Source organism: Petaurus breviceps, unplaced genomic scaffold (assembly GCF_028583685.1).
Source record: "Petaurus breviceps papuanus isolate PSGF00001 unplaced genomic scaffold, PetGlider_PUasm1.0 207, whole genome shotgun sequence".
Classification (NCBI taxonomy): Eukaryota; Metazoa; Chordata; class Mammalia; order Diprotodontia; family Petauridae; genus Petaurus; species Petaurus breviceps.
The window spans coordinates 8,912,590-8,938,797 of record NW_027185850.1 but is presented as its reverse complement, the minus strand read 5'-3'; the positions used below and the strand labels follow the sequence as shown (position 1 = coordinate 8,938,797).

General features: G+C 42.8%; 2 protein-coding genes across 2 annotated transcripts in view; both read left to right on the top strand.

Moving 5' to 3' along the window:
* Positions 1-26,208, top strand: part of LOC138164885 (mesoderm induction early response protein 1) — a 485,607-nt gene that overhangs the window by 214,105 nt on the left and 245,294 nt on the right. The gene's annotated exons all lie outside the window — the stretch shown is intronic.
* LOC138164881 (SH3-containing GRB2-like protein 3-interacting protein 1) overlaps positions 1-26,208 on the top strand; it is a 221,492-nt gene that overhangs the window by 124,949 nt on the left and 70,335 nt on the right. Inside the window, exons 9-14 of the mRNA XM_069092816.1 lie at positions 3,650-3,661; positions 10,004-10,015; positions 15,355-15,379; positions 16,305-16,356; positions 19,975-20,060; positions 24,942-25,034. Coding sequence (XP_068948917.1) covers positions 3,650-3,661; positions 10,004-10,015; positions 15,355-15,379; positions 16,305-16,356; positions 19,975-20,060; positions 24,942-25,034 — 280 coding nt within the window. The remainder of the gene's footprint in view (positions 1-3,649; positions 3,662-10,003; positions 10,016-15,354; positions 15,380-16,304; positions 16,357-19,974; positions 20,061-24,941; positions 25,035-26,208) is intronic.

The following is a 26,208-nucleotide window of genomic DNA, read 5'->3' as shown; positions in this document are numbered from 1 at the left end:
AGTTTTCATGAGATAATGTATGTAAAATGCTTTGTAAATTAAAGTGCCATCTTAAAGTAATAGTAGATATTGTTATTTTAATTATTTTTATATCTGTTCTTCTAGAACTACAATTTTAATGACATAAAGAACTCTTTTGAGGGAATTCCATCCCCTAATAAAAATTGGCAACTTCTTTGACCCTGGTTTTTCTTTGCATCCCCAGTGCTTAGTAGAGTGTCTGGCACATAGTAGGAGTTTAATAAATGTTTATTGACTGACTGTAACTTAAAGAGCATAGACTTAGTACTAGAGCTGCCTTGGATGACAGCTAATTAAAAGCCTTTTTTTATAGATGTCACAAATCAAGGCTGAGCGAGTTGCCCGAGGCTGAGGTCCTCTAAAACAGAGGTATAAACTATGAGAACCAGATTAAAATATAATTGGGAAATATTTAACAAAATAAATAAAAAGACAGCGGAACAGAGACAATGTTAATACATGGTTTTCTAAGTCAACTCTGCAGCAGGCAAAGATTGCTTCTGTTTGAGTGTGACCCCATGTTCTAAAGCACTCATCACCTTACAGGGTATTTCTGATAATTAAATGACATCATGAATTAGAAGAGCCCTTAGGAAGCCAGATAGTCCAGCTCCCCCATTTTATAGATAAAAAACTGAGGTCTAAACTATTCCACCTGCCCACCTGCCATCATTGTAAAGATGAGGAAGCCATTGCCAAGCACTAACGAGAGACCCATTCAGAGCTTTCTGGCCTGGCTATGCCACAGGGAATCCTGAGCAAAATTCACCAAGTTGAGATAAGTCACCTTTGGTCCTGCAGTTGATGGAAGATCTGGGAGTAGAAGACAGGCCCCCAATTCCCTGTTTGAACTCAGATACTCTATTTAACAAGCATTTATTAAACAGCCGTGAAGTGCAAGGCATTAAAGATACAAAGACAAGAACAACTGGCTTTTCCTCCAGACATTTCCATTCTACTGGAATTCCTTTCCAGGCTAATAGCACCATCTTTCCCAGCTATGTCTCAGTCATAGTGGTCGTGTGTCACCTCTTCCACCTCTCCTCCATGCTTAGAACCCCCTCCCACCTCCCCTTTCACCTTCTGGAGTCCATACCTCCCTCCAAGGCTCGATTCAAGGGCCACATCCTACTGTGGGCTTTTCCCAATCCTCTCAGTTATTAGCCCAGCATCTAGGTGGCTCATTGTATAGAGCATCAGGCCTCGAGTCACGAAGACCTGAGTTCAAATCCAGTCTCAGACACTGATTAGCTGCATGGTCCTCAAGAAGTCACTTATCCCAGTTTGCCTCATCTGTAAAATGAGCTGGAGAAGCAAATGGAATATTGCTCCAATATGTCAGCAAAGAAAACTCCAAATGGGGTCACAAAGAGTGGGTGATTACTGAAATGACTGAAAACAATAACAATTATCCGTGATTCCTTCTACCCTCCCCCTCCCTGCCAAAATGACTTTGGATTTACTTCTCTGACTATATGAGATCCCCAGTAGAATGTCATAGGATCCTAGCCAAGTTGAAAGAAATCTCAGTAGCCATGTCTTCAGTCCAACTGCCTCATTTTATGGACGAGAAATCTGAGGACCAGAGGGATTCATTGACTTGTCCCAGGTCACTCAGGCAGTGAACATCAGAGGTGATTCGAACTGAGGGCCTCTGCCTCCAGGACCAGGGCACCTTCCACTACCTACTGCCTGTCTTCAGGTCAGGGATTATTTATCCTTTTTTTCTTTGTGTTCCCTATGCTTGACACAACTCCTGGTGCATAGTAGGCTCTTATGAGTTGCTTCTTGAGTTGCCTTGAAATGAGTCCCTGCAGCATCTCTCCTTACCCTAAGCCAACACTCATTTTTCTTCCAAGACAGAAATCTAGAATTTTCTTTCATGGAGGGAGGGGGAAGGGGAGTTATTGCTCCATTTTGCTGAGTTCATTTTTTTATTCTTGCTTTCTTCCCAATGGGCTTCAGTGTTGGCATGTGGGCTGCAGGGCTTCTAACAGGCATGGCCCACACCTGGCCTGGACCAAGGCCAGATAGACACTGTACAAGGCAGGTGCTTGTTGTGTTTTCCAGTTTGGCAAGAGATCAGAGAGCCCCAGCGTGTGGCCCCCACACCTCAGCCTCCCTCACATGCTCAAGGCAACACTTCTGCCCTGATTCTGAAGAAAGGAGGAGTCCTGCTTAACATTTGCTTAGTGAAAGGTCCCAAGGGGTCATGGGGGAGACAGGAGGCACTTCTTCCTGTGACATTTTAAAAACTGATCAGCCTAATTAATTAGTGCTGATCATTATATTTGATAAGACAGAGATACAGCTCATATTAATTTATAATAATTTCCATCCATACATGTGAATTAATGTATTATAAAATAAATGGTATGAGTTGAGAGGGGAAAGAGAAAGAAGAGAGCCTAAGGAAGGAGAGAAGGGGAGGGTAGAGGGGGAAAAGAAAGAAGAGGAGGAAGGAGAGAGGAGGGAAGAGGATAGGAAGGGAGGAGAGGAGAGAAGAGGAAAGGGGAGGGAAGAGGGAAAGAAGAGAGGGGAGAAGAGGGAAGAAAGAAGGGGAAGGGAAGGGAGGGAGGGAAGAGAAGAAGAAGAAGAGAGAAGGGAGAGGAGGATAGAAGGAAGAAGAGGAGGGAAAGGGAGGATAGAAAAAGGAAGGAAAAGGAAGGGGAGAGAATTTGATTAGCTTCGATTCTTGCTAAGAGAAAGGTTAATGTAAGCAGCATCTCTAGTGCCTTTGTAGGGGTACAGCTAAGGTCACTAATGGACAGGGAAACACTAACAATAAAACTGGGAGTTAATTGAATTCTTTATGAGTGTCACTGCTGGAGCCATTGCAATTGAGGTCAAGTCTCCTAGGTCAGGGACAACTGGGGTATTCCTGCAAACATCCACTTGTCTTTCCTCCCGCCTTTGAAAGCTGCCCTCTCCAAACACCCTGATGTGTAGGTGTGCACAGATGTGCACATTGGGATTTAATAGCCCAAATATAATTACTGAATCCTACTCTCTCCCTCCCTAAGCCTCTCTAGGGATGCACTTTCCACTACAAACAGAAGATTCTGCATAATTTCCCCAAGTTAAATACTGTTAGCATGCCTGGGCCTTCCTCCCACTTGATCATGGAAACAGACTTTTCAGAGTTGGAAAAACCTTAAAGAGTTTCATTTTACAGATGGGAAAACTGAGGCATAGAGATAAGTGACCTGCCTGGGGGCATATGAGTAATAAATAACAGAACATGAATTTGAACCCAGGACATCTGTTCCCAAGTCCAGTCCCCTTTCCTCTACTTCTTGAAAAATGATCATGCTCATTTTTCATTTTACAAATGTTTTCAAGAGAAGTAAGCCCTTTGGGGATGTTTTTCAAAAGGCTTAAATAAGGACGAAAGCATCTGATCCCCCCTGCAGATGGTACTAAACCCTGTAGCATGAGAACAATTGTATATGGCTCAATCAATTCCATATTGTGAGTTGGGACTCCTGCTGCCATCTTGGAGGCTACACACCCAGCAGTTCCCTGGAGAATTGTCTTGCATAAAGGTCTTGTTTGCTTTGAACTGCTTCTTGGGGGACCTATTTCATCTCTTGTATTTTTTTTCTTTTTTCCATGCTTGCACTTTTAGAGGAAAAGTCCGGTAAGATCCCAAACTCACCTTTTCCCCTTTTTTGACCTGTGATTTTCTATTTTCTCTCTTTCTCATTCTGCATATAACAGGTCATACAGCAGAATAATAATGCTCTTAGTAAAGTTATTAAGAATGTGGAAGGCATCTGGAGGAGGGTAAACAAAGAAAGGTTCTCCAATTCATGCTATATGGCAGTTTTTAAAGAAAATGGCGGTATTTAACATGAAGCAAAGAAGTTCAAAATAAAAGGGGAAGTGATAGTTGTCTTCAATTATTAGATGGTGTATCATATGGAAGAGGAATTAGATTTGTTCCATTTGACTCCAGGAAGAAGAACTAGGAACAATGGATAGAGGTCTATTGAGGCTTGATGCAAGGAATGAGCTTCCTAGCAATAAGAACTGTTCAAAATTAGGGTGGGCTGGGCTGCCTTGAGGAGGAGTAGACTCCCCTTCACTGGGGGCCTCAAGCAAAGGCTAGAGGACTACATGCCAGAGTCATTGTAGAAGGAAATTCTTGGATATGATTACCTCTACAATCCCTACAAGCTCTGAGATTCTGATTCTTATAATGAATCAAATAACTTTGACTAAGAAATGTTCTCTTAAAACACTAGTCTAACCTGCTGATAATACAGATGTACATAAGGAACACACATTTCAGTAAGACAAGCTGGGGACCAGGAGAAAGTCTAATTGTTGCATGTAAAAATGAAAGAGGAAGGTGCTTATTAAGCTATTTGCCGACTCTTTGCTATTGATTGAAATAGGATGAGCTTTGACAGTCTCACTAAGTTGAATAATGGGGGCAACCTTGCCATAGATTTTCCTCCAGGCACAGGCAATGTAACCAATGTGCACTTTGGGTACTAAGACATTCATTCATTCACTCAACAAGTATATATGAAGTGCCTACTATGTGCAAAGTCTGATTCTAGATGCTATAGAAAGACAAGTCAAATCTATTAGAATTTATTAAGTACCTACTGTGTGCCAGGCACTGAATATGCGAAGAATGGCAATGAGTAAAAATAAAAGCCGTCCATACCTTCAGTAAGCTCACATTCAAGCCCATCTACCACTTCCCAGAATTACAAAATACTAGAATTTGAGAGTTGGAAGGGCCCTCAGGAGCCCAACTCATACACAAAAGGAATCCCCACTAGAACATGCACAATAAATGGTCCCCCAGCCTCTGCATGAAGACTTCGAAGTTCTCCACTGCCACTGGAAACAGTTCATTCTACTGTGTCTCATCTCTACTTGCTGGGAAGTTTTTCCTCTGCAAATTACACCTGTTACTTGTTTCTACTCAATCAGAAGCAGCCTAATCCCTGTTCCCATGATAGCTCTTCAAATGTTTGAAGACAATAATTATGCCTTCCCCAACTCTACTCTTGTCCAGACTGAACCTGTCTGGTGTTTTCAGCTTATGATGCCTTCTGCTTAGTCTGATTAATGAGCAAATATACAAAAATATGTAAAAATATACACATATATGTATGTAAGCACATGTGTATATGTTATATGTGTATATGCATGTATGTATACATGTTAATAAGCCACTAGCTTCATGGTATATGTATAAAGAAAACTGAAGATCTGGTGGAAAACCCTGTGACAAAAAGTGATAAGAAATTTTTGGGCAGGGCAGGCAAAAAGGATTGAACCTGCCTCAACATCAGGCAGAAAAGCATCCATTTCTCCTGTCAGTAACATGAGGCTTGGGCCACTCAGTGGAACTACTAAAGGCATAAAGAGGTAAAAAGCATTGGGCATCACAGATCCCCTGGAGACCCATTGGAGAGTAACAAGAATCGATTGTGCATTGCCTAAAAAATGACATTAAAGCAGAACTTGTGTTTTGACTGTTGGACATCTTTATAGAAATCGCCAATGGTCTCTCTCAGTCATTCTTAAAGACTTAACTGTGTATTAGACTGCCCAAGCTGTAAAGTTCAAATTTGGACAGAACTTCATGAAATGATGACTTTTGTTTTGTCTCTGGGGGAGATTTTCCTATTCTTAAGTTGTTCCCCTGTCCTCAGAGCTAGACTCAGAGTAAGACCTTTTGTCATACTTTGATTTGTGTGTGTTTTTTAAGGGAGAGTCTGTTTTTCTTTTTGGAGGTAGCTAGATGCTACAGTGGAAAGAGCCCTGGACTTGGACTTAAAAAGTCCTGAGTTCAAATCTAGCCTCAGACACTGCTTAACTGTGTGACCCTGGGCAAGCCACTTTACCCTGTTTGCCTTGGTTTTCTCATCTGTAAAATGAGCTGGAGAAGGAAATAACTAACTGTTCCAGTATCTTTGCCAAGAAAACCCCAAATGGAGTTAAAAGGACTCAGACATGACTGAAATCACTGAAGAAATACAACAAATCATTTTCCTTTATCCCTCTTCCTGTTTCACAACTTGATCAATTTTTAAAGTTTTCTTGTCAATGATGGCTGGGGCAGAGGTGGGGGGTGATGAAATTTAACAGGAGTAAATGTAAAATCACTCACAGGTTCAAAAAGTCAACTTCACAAGTGAAATAAAGGAGGAATTAGTCTAGATATTCATTTATATGAAAAAGATAGGGAAGCCCAATATGCAGCTACAGTGTTATATGGCAGCGACAAAAAGCTATTGTCATCTAAGGTGGCATCAGAGGAGACAAAGTATCCAGAAATAAGGTGAGGAGATATACCACTGTCATCTTCCCTGCTCAGTCTAATTCTGTATGATTCAGTTCAGTTCTGGCCACTAAGGACATTGGCAGAAGCATGTACGGAGAAAGGCAACTGAGATAGATGATGAAGAGACCCAAATTCACATCACAAAAAACTCAGTGATGTTTGGGATGTTTAATCAGAAGAATAGAAGACTTGGGACAGATGTGATACCTATCCTTAACTATTTGAAGGAAAATCCTGTGGGGAAAAAAAGAGAACAGACCAGAAACAATGGGTGAAAGTTGCAAAGAGGCAAATTGTGGCTTGATGTTAGGGAAAGCATCCTAATAATGAGAGTAGCCCCAAACTAGACCTTGGGAGGTGAGATCCCTGTCACTGGAGGTCTTTGAGAGAAGGTCAGATGAATATTTGTTGGGACTGTTCTCCCAAGAGGAGATTCTTGGTCGACTCTTCATGAACCCCCTTGGAGTTTTCTTGGCAAATATACTGGTTTGTCATTTCCTTTTCCAGCTCATTTTACAGATGGTGAAATTGAGGCAAACAGGGTGAAGGGTCACACAGCTAGTAAGTATCTGAGGCTGGATTTGAACTCAGGAAGATGAGTCTTCCTGATTCCAGACCCTGCACTCTATCCACTGCTGTGCTACCTAGCTGCCCCTTCTTATAATCATAATGTTATATAATTTGGAGACTTCATGGTGGTTTACGTAGGAATCATTTCAGGAACAAGCCTTTAGTAATTACCCACTGTGTGTCAGGCACAGTAACAAGATCTGAGAACAGAGTGACCAAAGCGGAATAGAGTGGGCCAGTTCCTGCCCTCAGGGTGCTTATATACAAAATAAATGCATGGTAATTTGGGGTTAGAGGGAAGGCATTCACAGCTGGGGAAGCAGGAAAGCTAGAATATAGAGACATAATTGAACCTGTGGCAGCTGATGAGATTGCCAAGAGAGTACAGAGAGAGAAGGAGAAGAGGACCAAGGACAGTACCCAGTGGGATGCTCCCAGTGGGATGACCTGAAGGAATATACAGTAAAGGGCACTGAGAATCATCAGCCAAGCAACAAGAGGAAACCCAGAAGAGGACAGTGTCATGAAGACCCAGGAAGGAGGGAGGATCCAGGAGGTGATCAGTGGTGTTGAAGGCTGCTGAGAGTTAGAACAGGATGAGGGCTGAGAAAAAGCTGTTCAAGATGGAAATTAAGAGATAAATGTTAACTTGGGAAAGGGCAGCATCAGTCAAATTATTAGGTTGGAAGTGAGATGGCAGAGGGTTTAGAAGCAAGTAAGAGGATTAGATTTCACAGTTAAGAGATTATTGGTAACTTTGGGAAGAGTAGTTTCAGTGAATAATGAGACCAGAAGCCAGAGAGCAGAAGGTTTAGATGAGAGTGAGAGGAGAAATGGAAGCACCTCATATGGAAGATTTTCTGAAGTTTATCTGATAAAGAGAAGAGGGATACAGGACAATGGCTGGGATGGTTGGATCCAGTGGGGGGCTCCTAAGGAGTGGAAGTACTTCATACAGAAGACTTTCTGAGGTTTATCTGATAAAGAGAAGACAGAGAGAGGACAATGGCTGAGATGACTGGATCCAGTGGGGGGGGGGGGGCATCCTAAGGAATGGGAAAACATGGAAGTGTTGGCAGGCAGCAGGATTGGAACCAGTAGATTGTGAGAGATTGAAAAGTAGAGAGGGGTGGATAGGTGGCGCAGTGAGTAGAGTGCTGTCCCTGGAGTCAGGAGGACCTGAGTTTGGATCCAGCCTCAGACACTTAACACAAAAACTAGCTGTGTGACCTTGGGCAAGTTACTTAAACCCAATTGCCCTCCAAAAAGCAAAAAAAGAAAAGAAAAGAAAAAAGAAGAGAAGAGAAAAAAGAGAAAGAAAAAGAAAAAATAGAAGAGAAGAGAGAGAAGAGAAGAAAGAAAAGAAAAGAAAGAAAAGAAAAGAAAAGAAAAGAGTAGAGATGGGGGGAAATATTCTAGAGAAGACTGGGGGGGAATCAAGGGCACATGAAGAAGAGTCTGAAAAACAATTTTAAACTTTCTAAAAGTATGAGAAATAAAAAATAATGAGTTTAACTTAAAACAAGATTATATTTGCAAAACAAGCAAGCTCCCTGAAGGCAGGAATGATTTTTTTTTTCATCTTTGTATCCCCATCACTTTGCAGAAAGCTTTTCACATACTAGGTGGTATTAAATGCATGTGGAATTAGAAAAGGTGGTAGAGAAATGCTATTGACTCAACATCCCTCAGCTGTCTCAGACTTCAGGATTTCTCTAGACAGCCACAATTGCTATTTGTAGCCTACCTTTGGGTGAGATTGTCTCCTCTCGGGGTATAACAGCCCTTCCATTTTTGTGATGCTAGCAAGTGTGCCCCCTGTTTGGCTCATCTTAGTAGATGACAGGGGACTTCTAACCAGCCAGCCCTTCCCATTCCCTGTCTTCTCTTGCTCCAATCATTCAACTGAGCCTTGGAGAAAAATAGAAAGAGTATGGGTAAACTTGGGAGAGAGCCCCAGTTCAGAGCAGAGGGGGAATTACAGGAAGAAATGCCAGCAGTTTGGCATAAGCAAGCACCCCCTACTCCCCGCCATTCACCAGGGGCAGAGAAAGGAGCTGCCCCAGTAACGACCATTCTGTTTCCTCGAAAACCCAAGTTTTTGTGGATATGGAAAAGGAGATGCAATGAATCTTAGCTTTCATTTTATTTAAGGTTTGCTCTCAGATTCCTCCCTGGGTGAGTGAGAAGGTTAGTTAGGTATTTTAGTAACTGCTCATGCTATGAGTCTAGGGCCCAGTCACTTTATAGAAGAAACAGGCCCAGAAGGGGAAAGCAGCAAGCCCCAAGAAAGTCATTGTCCAAGGACTAAAGTCCTCTGACTCCAAATTCTAGTCACTTCTGTGACAGATCCTGACCATGTGACCCTGGGCAAATCCCTGACTTCTCATGCAGCTCTCTAAGGCTCAGATGCAGAGAAGGTGCTGGCCTGCATTGGCAGAGGGAGCTTCCCCACCTAGGAGTTCTCTATCCCAATGAAATCAGAGATTCAGTCCCTATGCTTTCCTCTCCTGTCCTTCACCACACGCAAAAAACAACAGCCTATACTCACAATGACATGAAAAGTTGGCTTACATTAGTAGTCTCCAGTCCCTCAAATCTCCTCTCCTCCAGCTTCTTACTGGAGCCCTACCTAAAGAGGAGCCATTAGGGATCTGCCTCAGCGTACTGACATTGAGAGCCAATAGACTTCAGATTCCTACTGTGGGTCTTAGAAACAGCTGGGATTAGCACTAGTCAGCATCAACATCAACAGGAAACCTCTCCATCCAGCAAGCCAGCCTCAGCCTTGGCCCTCACTCCTCAGCAGTGCCCTCCATTGTCCTTTGACCCTCTAATCGGAAGACAGAAAGAGCTCCTCTCAAAGCCCCCATTGAAGGAGGGCCCCCACGCCATCTGTCACTTCATTTCCCACCTGACTGTACACCTACGAACTTCTCCATTATGCCCCAAGCTGGGACAGTTCCTGGGAGAGTGGGAGGGACCTATTCCATGGGGATCTTCTCGGGTAACTGTGGGAAACTCTATGCTGCCCCCGTCTGTTTACTGATCTGTCACTCTCTGACCAGGTATCTGTTCTCTCTTCCTTTTTGCTGATCACAGAGGCGCAGCCCGGTAAGAATTCTCATTTTTTATCTTAACGTGGGTCATGAAAGCTTCCTGCAAAGACACTGGGGGGAGGCTGGTCATCCTTTAAGGAGGTCCTAAAAAAGGGTACCTGAGGCTCCTGAGGAGGGCTAGCCCTTTCAGATACGGCTACATCCTCTAAGGGTGAGTACTTCCTAATATCCCGGACCTTTTCCAGGATAAACAATGCTTCTAATCTTAATCTCCTGCTTGGGAACTCCAGCCATTAGGGGATATGCAAGGGTACAAATTTGTGTAGGGTGTGTGTGTGTGTGTGTGTGTGTGTGTGTGTGTGTGTGTGTGGTATGATGTGGTGTGGTGTGGAATGTGTGAAGTGTATGGAGAGAAGAGTCAAGATGACAATAAGGAAAGATAACAGTTGTTTGTCAGAACATGAGACCACCCCTTGGAATATAATCTATGCAGTTCTGTGGATAGGATTATATGGACATGACTTTAAAAGATTTTTTTAAGGGAGGGTGTGTTCCCAAAGTCATAGGATAGGGAAGAAGGCACCTTGAGGGTCATCTAGACCAACCCCCTCATTTTAAAGAACAAACTGAGGCCAGAGGGTAAGTGACTTGCCCAAGTTCACAGGAATAGGAAGTGGCAGGAGGGCTTTGAATTCAGGTACTCTCATCCCAGTCTAGGACTCCAGTGATTGCATTCTGACAGTCAAATCTCCTTAGGGTGTCCAAAGTGCAACCTATCAGAAATCAGGACCTGGGAGGGCTTGATAAATTCTTCTCATCATGAACAGACAGAAATGTCTTTGTTTAGTTCCAAACGACTCCAATCAATCTGTTGATTACTCTAAGGATGCAGAGAGCTTCTCACAAAAACCATGTTCAATCGATGTCAGTTAGCAGATATTTCTTAGAAACAGGCGCTACTCCTCCTGCATAGTGAGCAGTTTCCTATTTAAACCTAATCGTTGTCCTAAGCCTAGTACCATGTGTTCTATTACTCAGGTATTGGTTAACCAGATTGGGAATTATCTCAGCCCAACATTTCAATGGGATACTAGAAAATTGAAAGCAGCCCTTTGGGAGAAAGAGGGGAAGATCTCAATTCCAAATTAAGTGACAATCAAAATATCAGAAAATTTTGTCTCCTGTGGAGAGGAGGGGATAAGAGGCCAGTTGACTGACTTCAAACTGGATTTTTTTAATGTAATTTGAAAGAATTCCATTTTTGTACACGTGCCTAGACATAGTCTTAACTAGTTGGTGACCCCTTTCAATACCTTGCTGTGCCCGTCTCCCTACCATCTATATTCAAGTATCATTCAACAGTTGACTTGCAGAAGAACCATTTTTCATGGGGATTCAAAGATCTAAAGTTGGAAGACAAACATTATAGACCATTTAATCCAACCCCCTTATTTTATAGATGAGGAAACCAAAGCCTAAGAAAACCATGACTTGCCCAAGGTCACACTGGTACAAAGTGTCAGAGGTGGAATTTGAACTTGGGCCATCTAACTCTCCACTTTCCCCTTCTGTAACTTGTTTTTCTTGTTTTTTTTTTCTTTTTTTTTCTTTTTTGAGGGGGGAAGTAGGAAGGTAAGGCAATTAGGGTTAAGTGATTTGACCAAGGTCACATGACTAGTTTGTGTGTGTGTGTGTGTGTGTGTGTGTGTATGTGGGTGGGTGTTAAGTGTCTGAGGCCATAACTTGCTTTTCTACAGGCAAATTAGGATGTACATCATTGGAACCTCAGGGATTTTCCTAAAAATGTATGTTCTTTATATCCCCTGAACTTATGATCAGTGAAGAGTTCTCCTATGTGGGTCCTGTGTTGCATATACATAAATAGGGGTTACAAAATCAGAGAACTGCAGAGTAGAGAGATCTCAGAATTTATCTGGCCCAGGCCCAACCCTGAAGAAAAATCCCATCTACAAAATGCCCCCAAAAGGCTCATTGCCCCAACTTCAATCTTCTGTGACTAGGAGTCCCCTATTTGCCAAAGCAGCCCAAGCATTTTGTAAGCAGTTGAAATTAGAAATGTAAAATTATTTTGAACCAAAAATATGTTTCCCAGTATTCCTCCCCACCCCCACCCCATAACTTGGGTTGAGAAGAACACATCTAATGCTTTTTTTTCACATGAGGACTTTTCAAATACTTGCAGACAGATGTCGTGTGCCCCCCGACTCTTTACTTCTCCAGACTAAATATTGTCAGTTCCTACATCTAACCCTTAATCAGAGCAGAGCAGCAGGGCCTTCATTGCTTCTCAGTCCTGGACATTCCACCTCTACACAAATTAGGATTACATTGACTTTGAGGGAGCCATATCTGATATCTAAGATATGTTGAGCAGCCAGTCCACTAAAACTTCCAGATCTTTGTTCACATGAACTAATTTCTAGAGTTTAGATGGAGACCCCCAGGCACATAGTAGGTACTTAGTAAATGTGCTGTTTGAACTTAATGGAACTAGACCAGGCTCTTTTTCCCCATTGCTGATGTTCAACAATAAATGCTTATTATATGAATGCTGAAACTAGGGATGGTAAAAATATCAACAAGAATTTTAGACTTTGGATAGTTTCATGGATAATGCTATTTGAAAAAAGAAAGGCAGATTATGTTTAAAAAGAAATGTAAAAATTTGTGCATTGAGTGAAGCAAAGGAAACTTTTTCAGGTTGAAAAAGAGAAGACTTCAAACAGTAACTTAATAAGTATTTATTAAGTGTCTATAACATGTCAGGAATAGGGGCACATGATAGTTGTCTTCAAGTCACTGGCAAGAAGGGTAGCGAGTGATACAAAAGGTCAAATTTTAGGTTGATGTCAAGAAAAGCTTCTTACCAGAAAGAACTGTCTATAAGAGCAGTGGTCTGCTTTGGGAGGTAGTAGGTTCCCCTGACTGAAGATCTTTGAATACAGGTTGGATGGCTTGTACTGGGAATGGTATAGAGGCAGAGGGGTGACTTCTGAGGGTTCTCTCAACTCTGAGAGGCTAGGATTCTCTGACAGGGGTCCTAATCCCACTGAGGTAGAAGGGTTACCAATGGCCCCAGTATTCTGATGGACTGCTGCATGGCCTTTGACAGCCCATTAACCATATGGTATGTCTGCTGGGGAGTAGAAAATGAGGAAGATGTTCTTTCAGCCTATGGATACAATTAAAAAGCTCTGCTCCCTTCTCAACAGTCTTCAGTTTTCTCAGTCCACTGCAATCCTCTGGACTATGCCAGTCATAAACCTTTCTGGGTTTGGCTTGTCAAAGGAGAAATGGACTCAAGACTCTAGAATGACCAAAAAATGGCAGAAAAAGAAGGCTGGTTCAAACGTATGGATTGAATGTTCCTCCTTCTAGGAGTAAGCCTTACTTATGGGAACTTAAGGCGAGATTTTTATGGATTCTGTTAATATCAAATGACTTGCTCCACCCCAACTTGAAACAATATGGTACCCACTGTCTAAACCACATCTTAGAAAGCAGGAAAGGTGGGGGATTCCTCATAGGAGGAGTCCTGTCAATGCTTTGTTTTTTTATAAGAATGTCCTTTTTTAGGGATGCAAGTAATTTTTTCAGATGGCTGCACCAAAGAATATAGTAATAAGTTCCAAGAGGTCATGGATACACAGCTCATAATTACTATGAGGCAGACTCTCAGGCTAAGTTGTGAAAGAGGAAAATATTTTTTATTCTCTTCTGACTGACATTCCTAGTATATTCTTCCTTATTTGGGAATTCCATAGTCCAGCCCCCAGGATTCCACTATCCTTATGTTGCCCCCCACCATTTCAAGGCAATGATACCCTCACCCCCACACACACACACACAAACATGCACACACACTAAACAAGCCTTCCTTTCCATTCCTTTTCCACCAATCAAAATGTATCTGCTCAATGTCCCATTTTCTCATAGCTTTGTCAAGGGACTAACCAGCTTCTTCTGTTCAATAAATCCAAACTTAGGTGTTAATGGCTGATAGTGGTTTATTCTTCCCTCCAGTGGGACTCCTGGAGACAATGCTTCAATTAAAATCATTGTTTTCTTAATGTTATTATTTCCAGTGTTGTGGCAAGCAAGTAAAGAGAGGCAGAGAGCTCAGAGCTGAGGAGGCTTCCCAGAGAGGCTCTCAAATGGAAGGCTAGACAGTTCTCTGCCCATAAGTGAATAGCTCTGAGAATTACATTTAATTCAGCAAGTTCTTTTTTAGCATATGCTAGCACTGTTCTATGTACTGGAGAAACAAAGACAAAAATTAAAACAGTCCTTGCCCTCAGGGTACTTACATTCTACTGGGAGGAAACAATCTGACAAAAACATTTTTTTTTAATGTAGGAGGGAGAAAACAATAGCAACTGAGAAAAGAGACAAGAGCAGAGATAGTCTCATGAATATGACCTGAGCTGAGCACTGAAGGGAGGCAGGGGTTTCAGGAAGTGGCAGGGAGGAGGGAGAGCATTCTAGGCATGGTGCGCCCACCACCTGTGTGACGGATTGCCCACTGGGAAAGAGCTAGTGAACCGGTTTGGCTGGAACGAAGAGACTGGAATTAGTATACCCACCATTTAAACGATAATGTAGCTTCAGGGCATGGCTCTCTTTCTCCCTCCCTTTTTCCACCTATACTTGTATCGGTGGTCTTCCTAGTCAATATACCTAGTCAATATATCTTAAGGGATGTGCCCAGTCTGTGTGAGATTACTCCAAGTCAAGCAGGATCTAGAACAGAGTTTTTAAATATTGAAAGCACTCTACATGTATGTGTGTGTGTCTGTGTCTGTATGTGTGTGTATGGGTGGATTGTGGTGGTCCAATTTTCATTTTCTTAAGAAATAGAAGATTTTTAATGAAAATGATTTATGATCTTGTGTCCAGTGATCATTGATGATTGATTTAATGATCAAAGCAAGTCTAAGTACCAATCCCACCTAGATAACAGGTTTATTTATCAAAAATCTTTGATTTGCTTTTCTTTTCTTTTTTTTCTTTTCTTTCTTGCTTCCTTCCTCCCCATCTTCTTTCTTTCTTTCTCCTCCTCCCTTTTCTCCCTTGTTCCCTCTTTTCTTCCTTTCTTCTTCCCTTCTCTCTCTCTTTTCCTTCCTTCCTTTCTCCTCTCTTTTTATTTAGCTAACTCTATTTTCTTTAGTTTAAATATAAAACAAATTTCTGTGTGAATGTGAGCTTATGATCCTGCTGTGTAATTCCCAATTTGAGCCCAGTTTCAAGTGAAACCCATTTCTTTCCTCTTTGCCTTTGCTTCTTTGCCCAGCTTAATTGAAATGACAAAATTTGCATATTATGCCAAATATTATATGTGGTCCTAATCCTTATAGTATCTGTTTCTAATTCTAGGGTGCAATTAAAAGGAACTTATCCAGTAAGTATGGCTCAGATTTCAGATCTAAAGGATATCCTGTCCAAGGAATATGTTCTTGAGAATCCTGTGTGCATGTGTGTACATCTGTGTGCGTTCATGTGCACATGTGTCTGTGTGTGCATGTGTGTGTGTGTTTGAAATCTGGACTCAGGCTCAATTTCTGAAGCCTATCTAGAATTCACTTCTCTTCCCTTACAGCAAAGAGAACTCAATGACGCCAGAAAACTCCTGTGGGTTCTGTGTAGCCCATGTCTAAATTCTCCCAACCAATGTGGCTTGGCATTTCTGCTAGTTCTGATGCTTTGGGCGGCCTGCTTCCACACTGGCCCAGCTCCATGGACATTTAGTTTCTGAATTAGGTGAAACAGACCTCACAGTGGGAAGAGAGATGGGGGTGAACAGAACTGAACAGATCTTGTACTCTTGTATTGGCAAGGCCAGTTAAGCAGAGCAATGAAATGGGATACAGTCCATGGTAGAATTCCCCTAGAAGGATGGGTACAGATTGGATCACACAAAATCGAGTGCATTCTCCATTTCCTGTTTTCTTGGCATCTTGCAAAGGAACGGCAGTGGTTAGCATGCTTTACACTCTGGCTCAGCAGCTCCTTAATGTAGACAATCGATGAGTAAAAGCATCTGCGGAACCCCTGACAAAGGGGAGTCTTCTCTTTGTGGGCTGAATACAACAGTTTAGGTGCCAGTAAAATCTGATTCAACCCAGACAAAGGAATGTAACATACGCCAGTGGACCAAACACGCTCTCAGACCCAGGGTGTTACATGTTAAGGGTTTGAATGTAGAGTGATTTTGTATGTATCCAGTTGGAGCTCAAACTTGCACGTGTATCTAAATGTAGCTCATGTAAGAAGCCCCAGTGGAAGGAGATAGAATTACCCTAAACCTATGTTGTCCTGTGCCGCAGGTGAAGAGGTAGCAAGACCACGACGTTCAACACCCACGCCAGAGCTCATAAGGTGAGTATGAAAGTTGTGTAAGCTTTGCGTGAGATCAGGAGCAGAGGGCGCCAATTACCAACTCCCTTCTGATCTGAACTGTACCCATAACTACCTGTTAAGAAGAGGTCTGGCTGCAGATGAGAGTCTATAAAATAATCAAATTTCTCCTAAGTGCTGTTCTAAGGAGCCCTTCTGGGAAGGGTTAGGTCATTCTCAACTGGAATCCACAATTGCTTCCCTCCTGTTCTGCCTTATGAGATGTTTTCCTCAGTGCCTGAGTCACTGATTAGAAAAGACATTTATGTGGCCCACAGAGTGATGGGTGTTGGGTTTGGATCTCCTCAGGGAGGGAGGGAGGTGACCTGGATGATCACTCACACCCCTTCCAGTCACAGATCTAGGATTCTGTGTCACTGAACATCTTTACATCTGTGAAATAAAAGAATCAGAGCACATGACCTGAAGGGTCCTTTCTGGATTGAGACCTAGCATCATTGGAACCACAACCAGCAATTTCAGATCCATGAGCAGGAAGTAAGAATATTTTCTAGGACTAGCAGCATGAAACCCCCTTTGTCATTCATCACAAGAAAAGGACACCTAATGAAGAGAAATTCAATTAAGTGGAAAATAGGGTGGCCTGGGGAGATTAGTTACCGTGGTGGCCACTGAGGAGGGTCTGTATGAGTTTGGCACCTTTTACATTTCTGCACCCAGGGAAAACTTCTGGTTAGCTTGCCCTAGGTATGGCCCAAGCCATGTACTTTGTAACAGACTGTGCTGGCTATCACATATGTGGGTTACAACATACATGTGTTCTGATCAGGAAGTTAAATATTTATGGTTCCTAAACAGGACCAGATACTCCCTAACATCTTCTCTGCTTAAGAAGTTATTAGTATTACATGGAAAAAGAGAAATGCCTAAAGATAACATGCTTCTGTAGCAGCAACCACACTGGCATCCCCAGGATGGCTGCTAGCACAGGTTCTTAGATCTGCTTTACTAGGAAGGATAGCTGTTTAAGGGGTCAACAGTCTTTTTTTAATTACATTCACTAGTTCAGGGGAAAATTCAACTCCCTGAACTTCAGAGAAAATACAAGCAGAGAAGTAAAGACTAACAGACAGGACTCTGCCTGAATCAGCTATACACTTTACATACATCCCTGGATCAAGAGAGCCTTTACATCTGAGCAGGTGGGGAGCTCTGAACATACAGTCACTCAGAATCTCAACCAGGGAATCCCAAGATCCTTCTCATGAGCAAGCCCCCAAAGCAAAATACCAACTCAGGGTATATATACACTTCTCAGAGCCAGAAGGCATTACAACCCTTTGACTCAGTGCCTAATTAGAAATTAGCAAAAGGTGTGAAAGCCTTACAACAAGCAAGCCTCCCCTAAGCAAGCTTCCCTTAATGGGCTCCACATGAAGCCTATTAATGGAAAGAAAGATCTTTAATCCTATTAGCACTGCAGCTTCCTTATGCATAATCAGACAAATTGGACAATTAATACAAATTTTGATCATTGGATCTCAGCTTTAGAGTTCAATGAGGCCTGAGAGATCACCTGGTCCAGTTAGTCAAATGGTCGGCATCCACTGATAAGCTTATTCTGTGCCAAGTACTAGAAATATGAAGACAAAAAAATGTCCTGGCCTCAAAAAGCATATACTTGAATGTGGGAAACAACATGCAAATAACTAGGCGTGTACATGATATGTACAGTGTAACGGAAGGTAATCTCAGAGGGAAGGTTTACAAGAGCCCCATTTTGCAAAGTAGGAAACAGCCTGTTATAAGAAGGAAAATGAATTGTCCAAGGTCACAATGCTAATGAAGACCAGAGCTGGGATTTGAACCCAAGTCCTCTGACTTGAAATCCAGGGTTCTTTCCACTCCACTGTTATTTGTTTAAAATCTAGGATTCTGATTGTCCTTTCATTCATCTTCTAAATCACCCAGTGAGTTGCATAAACAGAGGGCTATTGTTAAAACCAATGGAGTCCTCTATAAAGATGTTTTGAGACTGTACAACTCTCAATGAACCCATTTGGAGTTTTCTTGGCAGAGATCCTGGAGTGGTTTTCCATTTTCTTCCCCAGCTCTTTATACAGATGAGGAAACTGAGGCAAACAGGATGAAGTAATTTGCCCAGAGTCACACAGCTAGTGTCTGAAGTCAGATTTTAACTTAGGAAGATGAGTCTTCCAGACTCCAGGTCCAGCTCTCTATGCACTATAGTATCCTCTAGCTTCCCATATATTCCCACTATCAGTTTTCAATTTAACGAGTATTTGTTAAGCTATTCTGTGCCAGACATGAGATTCAAAGACAAAAACAACAGTCCCTGCCTTCAAGGAGCTTGCATTATGCTGCATTATTATGTTCTACAATATTATTATTTCATCTGGTTGTACAGAATCATCGTGCCCTCAAATAATTACTTTCACTCTCAGGTTTCTTTTCTGCATGTAGAGCTGGGATTCCACACATCCTATTTCTTGACCAAAGCTAAATGCACATGCACATATATAATCCAAGAATTTACTAAGCTCTCATTTAGATATAGCCTTAGAGAGTTCTTGTGAATCACTAAGATGTGAGGAAGAGGAATGGCATGGGGCTCTTTTCCTCTCTGTTTCCACCCCACTTAGAGGGGAGAGATCTAATTAGATCCTGAGGAGGTAGATTTGTCAAAACCTCTTCCTGCTATTTAGCCCACATGGCCCTTAACTGGTGTCTCAAAGGCAGGGCACCGGGTCTCTCAGTCCCAAGAATGTGGGAGTCAGCATGTTGGATGTGGAATCAGAAGGACTGGAATTTGAATCTTGTTTCAGATACTTAATAACAGCTAGCATTTATATAGGACTTAAGGTTTCCAAAATGCTTTGTAAATATTAGCTCATTTTGTCTTCACAATAACCCTGGCTATTATTAGTCCCATTTTGCAGATGAGGCTACCAGAGTCATACACTTTGGGCAAGTTGTTTACCTCTGTCAGCCTCAGTTTCCTCCTTTGTAGAATGAGATGATTGGATTTGCTGGCTTCTTCCAGTACTAATCTTTGACCCACTTTATTGTGCTGAGCATTGGGGATGCAAAGACAGGCAAAAACACTGTCTCCACCATGAAGAAGCTCACAATCAAATGTAAATAATCCTGTACACACCGGCTAGAAACAGACTCATGGAAGGCCTGGGGCAGGGGAGAAGGCAGAGACCAGGTAGGCGTAAATGTCACAGATGCTGTGCTTAGGGTTTGGGATAAGACAGAGAAAAAACTACTCCTGCCCTCAAGGAGCTTCCATTTTCTGGGGGCAGAAGAAGCCCAAAACATAAACAGATAAGTATTTGCATGGGAAGGAGAAGGAGGAGAAGGAGAAGATGGTGGTGATGACGATGATGGTGGTGGTGGTGGTGGTGGTGATTTTTAAAAACTAAGAGAATCAGGACAAGTACACTTATACACACATGTGCACACACACAAATATACATACATACACACACAGCCCCTTCCTCACAAGAAGAAATATTCCAAAAACTATGTGACAATCAAGTATTCATCAATTCGCTACCCAGGGTATTAACATTCTCATCTTTTCTGCATTTGCCTTGAATGTGTGTAATCTAGCAAAAAACCTCCAGACGACCCCATGGCCCTGGCCCCACTGTTTGGTCCTCCATTGGAATCGACATTCGAAGAGCAGAAATCTGAAGGTAGGAAGCGCCCTGCCTGCCCTGCCCCAGAGGTGCCCAATCCCAGAATTCCTTTGAGCCTAGTGTGTCTGTGTATCTCTGCCTGGCACAGATAGTAATAGTAATAATAATAATAAATGCTTATTATGGAAAAGGGAGGTATTAACGAAAACGAGATTAGCACCTCCCCCACTGCTGCTCCCATTTTAAAGGTCAAAGGCTACCCGAACCACCCGCCATCTATCTTCCCCCAACCTTCCACAAACATAATAGGACCCTGAAAATATCACAATGAACTCGTGGAGTCAGTTGCCTAACGAACCACATGATCCGCCATTCAAAGTGACATCATCTGGAGTGTCCTGGGTGACAGGGGCAGGACCACTGACCCAGTCCCCTTTCCCCTTGTCCCTCTCTTTGAGGTCTGGGTGCTTTCGGGTTCATGAATTTCTATTCCATCACAATGTGAGAAGCAGCATCAGTCAATAAACATTCATTGAGTGCCTACTGTGTACCAGGACCCATGCCAAGCACTGAGAACACAAAGAGGAAAAGTCAGTGGCTGCACTCATTCTAATGGGGAGGACAGCATGTGAACGGCTGCATATGAACAAGCTGTAGATAGGGTCAATTGGAAACAACAGAGGGAAGGCACTAGAATTGAAAGGGTGTGGAAAAGGCTCCCTGCAGGAGGTAGTTTGGGGTCATGGATGGGGTCCTGGATTTGGCATCAGGAAGATTTGACTTTCAACTTCACCTCAGACACTTCCTAGCTATGTGGCCCTAGGCAGGTCATTTCATTTTGCTGTGAAATGAAAGACCTCAGTTTCCTCATCTGTAAAATAATGGAGTTACACTCAGCACCAAAGACCCCTCTAGGCCTGGATCTATCATCCTGTGACATCAGCAGAGGCCACCTGTTGGCTGGCCCATGACTAGTATCATTGATAGGCTGAAAAGCCAGTGATTACCCATCCATATTCGGCCAACTGAGAACTAGAACGTTTTAGGAAGGAATGAGCTCATGAGTTTCAGCCGTTCGGCTGGGCCTGTGTAGAGATTTAAGCATGGCAAGGTTAAATTTCATCTGGGCTTAAATAACTTAACTTAGTCACGACTGAGATAATATACACTCTGCTCTCAAGGGACAGCCTCTACTCCTCAAGTCTATAATTCTGCCAATGCCCAGAGCCGCTCTAGGAGAGATAGGATGTATTCTTAGAGCATTCCATTTGGCTCAGCTGAACCATCCATACACTGAAACCCACAGGACCATTAGATGGAGGCAGGAGGGAGATAAGCAGCACATATTAGACCCAGGAGGCTGGAGGTATCGGGATGCTTAACCATGGAAATGTGGATATGAATTTCACTGAAGCTTCCTATAGAGACTCACATGTGAAATGCTGGCACTTTTTTGTGCTATCTATGTAGGGGACAGAACAGCAGGCTCACCGAGCCACATCTGACTTTTTGTGGCTGAAATAGTTTCATTTCAAAAAATGCGATTCTACTTGCCACATTTCCACATAAGTAGTAGTTAAAATGGAGTTCTGTTGTGTCTTACCTTTGTTAGATAAATCAAGACCTCAAACATCACAGAAAAAAATATAAAATTCATCTTAAAAAGAAAATTAGGAGCTAGAGATAGCAAAGCCAAACCCCAAACAATCCTTGCCTTCTACTGAGGGTATGTCTGTAGGGACTGGACTTCTATTGTTAGAGGAAACTTCCAGGAGAAGAAACTTTCTCTCCCAGTACAGGTCAGCACCCTTTCTAGAGTTGACTAGAGTCCTAAGAAGTGAAATGACTTGCCCAGAGTCACACAGCCAGTGTCAGAGGGAAGACTTGAGGTCAGATCTTCTACCTACTCAGAGGGTGTAATTCCCCACCCCTTAGCCCCAAAATATGGATCTAGGTGGTGGGATGATGATACCAGGATATAATTATGAAGCTAAAAAGGTTTTCTAACATAGAATATTTTTTACTACAAATCCAGAAGACCTGAATTCGAATCCTGCCTCAAGCATTGACTGTATGGTATGAATTTGGTTAAGCCCCTCAGCCTCCCTCTGCCCCAATTCCCTCATCTATAATTGGGGGTGATAATAGCGCCTACCCCCCATTGGTGTGAGGATCAGATGAGATGGTAACAAAGTTCTTTGCACACCTTAGAGTGCTGTACACTTGCTAACTAGGATTATTATTCATAATTGTTATTATTGAAGACCTTCACAGAGAGAGGCAATGTGGTATATAGGATGGGACGACTCACTCATTGTGTGATCTTGGCAAGAACTCCTTGGGGACTCAGCTTGTCCTTGTTATTAATGGTAGTGCTGATAATGACATCATTATTAATAGCTAGCATTTGTATAACCCTTCAAGGTGTGTAACATGCTTTGTAGATATTTCATTACATCCTCATAACAACCATGGGAAATAAGTGCTTTTATTATCCCCATTTTACAGAAGACAAAACTGAAACTGAGAAAGGTGATGTTGACTTACCCAAGGTCACATGGCTAGTAAATGTCTGAGGCACGATTCAAACACAGGTCTTCCTGACTCTGCCCACCACCCCACCTCACTGGCTCCTTGAAAACAAAAGGGTAAAATTGAAATGACCTCTGAGGTGCCATCTAGCTCCAGATCTGTTAAGTTAGATAAGATTATTTCTCTGGAGAAAATTGAATGGTGATTGAAAAGAATACGCCTTTTCTCAGTGGTACATGGCACCCACACAAAAATCGACCATGTATTAGGGCATAAAACCTCACAATCAATGCAGAAAGGCAGAAATATTAAATGTATCCTTTCCAGATCATGAACCAACAACAATTATTTTTAATAAAAGGCCACAGAAAAGAGATTAAAAATTAATTGGAAACTAGCTCCAGATATATGATCCTATGAGTGCCAGACTCAGGAAGAGCTGAGTCCAAATTCCAGTTTGGATGTTTGTTGGCTTTGTGAGTCATAGATAGATGAGGACATTCATTTCTCAACCTTTTAAGCTGCAAATGACACCTATAGCACCCCCCTCATTGACTTACAGTGAAGTTCTTATACGTAAAGTGCTGTGCAAACTGTAACGAGAGCATTTATTTAGCACTGACTGTATACCGGGTGCCATGCTGGGTCCTGAGGAGATAAAGACAAACATGGAACGATGGTGCCTGCTTCCTAGAGATTCACATTCCATGATTCTGCACAAGCCGTGGAGACAGCCTGATCACCCCTCCCTGGTCTTTGTCACTCATAAAAATTTTGCCTCTAGGTTCAGCTTTGGCATTCTACATACCCACAAAGCCCCTCCCTCTCTTCTCCTTGCCTAATGCTCCCCCTTTCCCTTTGTTGCCTTTATTTATGACCTGACCAAAAGAACAGAAAGCTGTAATAAAGAAATCATCATTCCATTTCTTTGAAACTGAACCAAATGGGAAGAGAAATAAGAAACCATGTCTATGGAATCCCTTTCAGGTCTGGTGTCAGATTGCCCTTGGCACTGCTCATTCCTGGGCCCCTCATCACAGGCTTGTTTTTCATGACTTAAGACCTGGGACATTTACCAAGTATTTTCAACTTCAAGTTTGGGGTTAAAAAAGTCTTGATGAAATAAACAAATGCCTTCCTTGCCTCAGAGCCCCTTGAAAATGCAGAACTAGGGGTGGCCAGGTAGCACAGCGAGTAAGAGCACCGGCCCCAGAGTTGGGATGACCTGGGATCGAATCCGGGCTCAGACACTTAGCACCACACCCAGAAATAACTGGCCGTGTAACCTTGAGCAAGTTACTTAACCCCAAGTGCTTAAAAAAAAACATGCACAACTAAACACCGGTGTGTTATTGCGTGTTGTTATCAATAATAGTCAGTGACATTTATATAGCACTTAAAGGTTGCAGAGTTTCACCCATCAGTGTTTTCCCATCTGATCCTTACAACCACCATGAGATAGACAATGCAGCCATTAGTATCCCTTTTGTGCTGATAAGGAAACTGAGGCCCACAGGTCAAAATGACTGGCCCAAGGTCATACCCCCTACCACTGCAAGGGCTAGAAGGAAAATTTGACCCCAAGTTTCCCTGACTTCAAGTCCAACAGCCTGGCCACAGCTCCATTCCCCAACACCCACTGCCATTTTAACAGGGGACAGATAAGGAAATGGTGCCCCGAGGGGCTATTAGCACATGCCTTTTCAGCCAGCACCAGAAATTTCATCACTGAAAAATAGTGAATTCCACCAAGAACATACCCTGAGATGATTATTCAGCAAGAAAAGATTTTAACTGCTTTAAAATGACTCAGGCATCATTGAAGTGCTGACTATCATCATAGTCACCATCATCATCGTCATTACTATTGGGCAGCTAGGTGGTGCATGGGATAGAGCTCTGGGCTTGAAGTCAGGAAGACCCGAGTTCAAATACAGCCTCAGACACTTGCAAGCTGAGTGACCCTGGGCAAGTCATTTCACCCTGTTTGCCTCAGTTTCCTCATCTGTAAAACAACCTGAAGAAAGAATGGCAAACCTCTCCAGGATCTTTGCCAAGAAAACCCCCAATGGGGCCATGGAGATTTGGACACGACTGAACAACAGTCACCACAATCATTATTGTCGTTATTATAATTGTTGTTAGTAGCAGCAGCAGCAGTGTATTGGAGGCCCACACAAAGAGAAGCAATGCCGTGTAGGGGACTGAGCATAGGACCTGGAATTAGGGCCACAGACACATCCATGGTTTTACACAATCCCAGTGACAGACTGAACTTCTTCAAGTTAATTCGTTGACGCTCGGGGGAAAAATAATACTCAATTGACAAAGACAATATGGAAACTCTGAGCACCGCTGTTGTTTCTGTGTCTAGACTCTGCATAACTCTCCTTTCTGTGTCCTCAGTCCCTTTAGATCAGCCTGAGATCTGGGGTTCTGTCCAACCAATGAATCCAAGCCTCGAGTCTCCAAAGTTAACAAGACCTTTTCCCACTGGAAGTAAGTGAAGTGTCTGGTTTGTCTGGAAGAATGTGACTCATTTTATATTCAGTCTGCCCAGAGAAATTGGACAGCTGTCAGACACTCAGAGTCCTTACTGGTGCTGCCTTAATATTAAGGAGTCCAGGTAACATTTACGGTATGCTTTAGCTCCCTGGGGCCCAGGGCAAGGGAAAGAAGATTCACTCACTCCACATCAGCCCTTTGACCAGGGGAGGGGAAGAAAATATGGGGGATGTAGCCACTCACTTCAGGTTATCTCCAGGCTATGTCACAGGAAGGCAATGCTTCACGATAAGGGCTTGCCCTGTAGATGGCAAGGCTAGAGAGAGACCTCAGATTTCCTTAGTATAGGGAAGTCCCAGGTGAGCAAACACCCTCCTCCACTGCAGCTGCACTTTCTGCACACCTTAGAATTGTAGTGTTGTCTAGAGCACTCAGTTTCAATGACATGCCTAGGATCATACAATGCCAGACTCATACTTGAACCCAGAGCTTTCTGATCTTCCCTGCTGTGCCCCAGAGAGCACAGATGGTATGATAACTCTGCCCTAACTGAGCTTCTGGTGCTGGACAAGACCCACAAGATTCACAGATTCACCAAAGGAAGAACCACAGAATTTTAGGTCTTCAAGTAGCTCAGAAGCCACTGAGCCAAACCTGTGACCAAACAAGGATCCCCTTTATTATACACCCAAGGGGTGCACCAGCCTTGGCTCAAAGATAGCCTTGTGTGAGGCCAAGCCCACGACATCCCAAGGATGCCCTCTCCAATTAGCCAGGCTATAAGCACCTATGAAGAGCCTGCCCTTTTCCAGGTGCCAGGCCAAGTTTTGGGACAACAAAGTCAAAAAATAAAGCCCCTGCTTTCAAGGCTTAAGCATGGTTCTAATTAGGAGATTTTTCCTTTTGTGAACTCTATATCTGCCTCTTTTCATCAAGTCAGAAGAAGTATCCCTATACACACACACACACACACCCATTCACATACACACACTCACATGCACACAAACACACACCCATTCACACACACAAGCACACACCCATTCACACACTCACACACAAACACACTCACACTAACACACAAACACATCCATTCACATACACACAAACACACTTACACTCACACACTCACAAACACACACCCATTCACATACACACTCATACTCACACG